The sequence below is a fragment of the Nothoprocta perdicaria genome, unplaced genomic scaffold, assembly GCF_003342845.1.
Source record: "Nothoprocta perdicaria isolate Ctin4 unplaced genomic scaffold, notPer1 scaffold_12, whole genome shotgun sequence".
NCBI lineage: Eukaryota > Metazoa > Chordata > Aves > Tinamiformes > Tinamidae > Nothoprocta > Nothoprocta perdicaria.
In genome coordinates this window covers 584,337-586,743 of record NW_020454316.1, presented here as the reverse complement: position 1 = coordinate 586,743, position 2,407 = coordinate 584,337, and the positions used below count along the sequence as shown (strand labels likewise).

Below are 2,407 nucleotides of genomic sequence, written 5' to 3'. Positions count from 1 at the left end.
CACACACACACACACACACGCACCGGGCCCACCCCGCCTCTGTTTTCCATGTGGGAAGTAGGAGCACTTCCCACCACGCTTGATTTGACTTGAATTTGTGAAATACATTCACTGAAGGTGGAGAAATGGGGGCTTATTGGGAAGAGTGGCCCCCGTGAGCACGGAGTGGGGTCAGCCGAAACACGTCTTGACCAGACCGGGGACAGGCCCCTGGCCCAGGGACGACGCTCCGGCCACAGAAACGAGCGGCCCCTCTGCCTGGTGCTCCTTGCACAGCTCTGCACACCCCATGGCGCCCTGTGCACCCTGCATGGCCCTGCACACCCCATGGMGCCCTGTGCACCCCGTGCAGCCTCAGGCACCCTGCATGGCCCCGCACAGCCCATGCTCCCCGAGCAGCCCCCCCGGCCGCCAGCGGGCACTAAGAGGCTGCTGGAGGGGCAGGGGCTCTTCCAGCCCGGCCAGCTGCTCCGAGCAGCAGCCCCGTGCAAGCCCCAGCAGCGGCACTTTGCTCTAGAGGCCCAGGCGTTGGGTGTTTCAGTGACACACAGCCCTGCTCCGAGGAGGGGACACGTGCAAGCTGGCCCAGCTGAAACCTGCGTAAGGACCAGCAGGTGCCCAAGGGTTTTCAGTGCCACTGCCCCAGTCTTTGGCAAAACCAAGGGGCTCCCGCTGCCTGCAGCCACAGCGCACGGCTGCTCCGTGCAGGGGCTGGACGGAAGCGCCGGGACCGCCTGTTCTCCGGCCCTGGGTTCCAGCTCCCCCGTGTGCGGCACAAACCAGCCATCCCCAACACACCCTCCTGTGGCGAGAGGCAACAGGGACAGGGCCGCTGGGACACGCAGATGGCAGCGGGAGGGGTTGGACCCTTCCCAGGCCCCAGGCCGCTTCCATGGGCTGCTCCGTATGGAGCAGAGCAGCTCAGGGCCCTGCAGCGCCCACCGGGTCCCTCCTTGGTGACAGTGAGGCAGCGCGGGACACCACCACCCAGCGTGGGAAAGATGCCATCAGCCCAACACTGGTCTTATGTATTTATTCCTTTTTTTTGGTTGTTTTTCTGTTTTTAAAGGTCAACATATTCACACAGCTTTAAATACACCCTCCAACACAACGTTCCAGTCCAGCTTTCCAGCGAAAGCAGCAGCAGCACAAAYGCGTGCGCTGGCATCCGCCGCCAGCAGCCCGGGCGCCGCGGTGCCGACAGCTCCTGCGAAGGGAAATTCACACATTTAACACCTCCCCAGCCAACAGCTACCACGTCAAGGCAGAGGAGGAGGCAGCCAGGCTGACACAAGCCCTGCGGAGCACGAAGGAGCCGAGCAGGGACTGGGAGCCAGCAGGGTTCTCACCTTTATTCCATGCACTCTTGGCGCAGGGAGCAGCACACGTGCCCAGCTCCCCGCTGAGCTGCGGCGCTGCCGCCGATGTGGGAGGGTGCAGGGCAGCGGGACAGGGGAGCAAGAGGGACAGGGGCCGGCTAGCGGGGCTGCCGCTCCCGTCCCACCCGCAGCCGGTAGCCTCGGACCTGCCCGTGCCCTGGCCCAGGGTTCCTCCTCGCAGGGGGCCGCCCCGCGGGACGGAAGCGGCCCTGGGGTCACCCGCTGCGTGCCRGGATCCGGGGGCAGAGCCCAGGGCCGGAGCGGTCGCGTGGGCAGCCGGGCGGCCCCCGGGCGCCCGCCCAAAGCCGGGCACTGCCCAGCGCCCTCCCTGTGCTCCCCGACGCTCGCTGAAGGACGATGCTACTCACTCAGCTTTGAAGAACTGTTTTTATTCATAAACATCCTTTTTATCTGCAATGTAGTCTACTATCTCCTGTGGACACATTAGCTTCTCTGCGTCTCCGTCAGGAATCTCGAATCCTGTAAGGAAGCACAGGCGCTCAGTGCAAGCGGCGGGAGCAGGGCCAGGGGGCCAGAAACCCGCGACGAGGATGAGGATGAGGATGGGGGCGGCCTTCCAAACACCCGGCCGGGACGCCGAGCGCCGGCTCTGCCAGGCGCTGCAGCAGGGCTCAGTGGGGCTGGCGCTGGGGGGCACTGGGAACCCCGGAGCGCCGGGGGGTCCCGCACCATGGGGGGCTCCGCCGGCCGCCGCAGGCCTCGGGCCGGCCGCACTAACGGCCCCGGCGCAGAGCCACCGCGTCCGTCCCGCGCGGAGCCGCCTACCGAACTCGTCCTCCATGGCCATGATGATCTCCACCTGGTCCAGGCTGTCCAGACCCAGGTCCTTCATGAAGTGGGACTCGGCGGTGAGCTGCGGGCACAGAGGGCGGCGGTCAGGGCCGGAGCCCCGGGCGCSCGGCGCCCCCGGCCCCGCACTCGCCTTCTCGGGGTCGATCTTGTCGTAGAGCTTGAGCACGTAGAGCACGCGCTCCTTGATGCCCTCCAAGGTCAGCGGCGGCAGGTCC

The 2,407-nt window shown here is 66.4% G+C and overlaps 1 protein-coding gene across 1 annotated transcript in view; it reads right to left on the bottom strand.

Moving 5' to 3' along the window:
• Positions 1–1,079: 1,079 nt before the first annotated feature.
• PALB2 (partner and localizer of BRCA2) overlaps positions 1,080–2,407 on the bottom strand; it is an 11,394-nt gene continuing 10,066 nt past the window's right edge. Inside the window, exons 13-16 of the mRNA XM_026053886.1 lie at positions 2,323–2,406; positions 2,166–2,253; positions 1,748–1,859; positions 1,080–1,207 (exon numbers count right to left, since the gene is read on the bottom strand). Coding sequence (XP_025909671.1) covers positions 1,768–1,859; positions 2,166–2,253; positions 2,323–2,406 — 264 coding nt within the window. The 3' untranslated portion in view covers positions 1,080–1,207; positions 1,748–1,767. The remainder of the gene's footprint in view (positions 1,208–1,747; positions 1,860–2,165; positions 2,254–2,322; position 2,407) is intronic.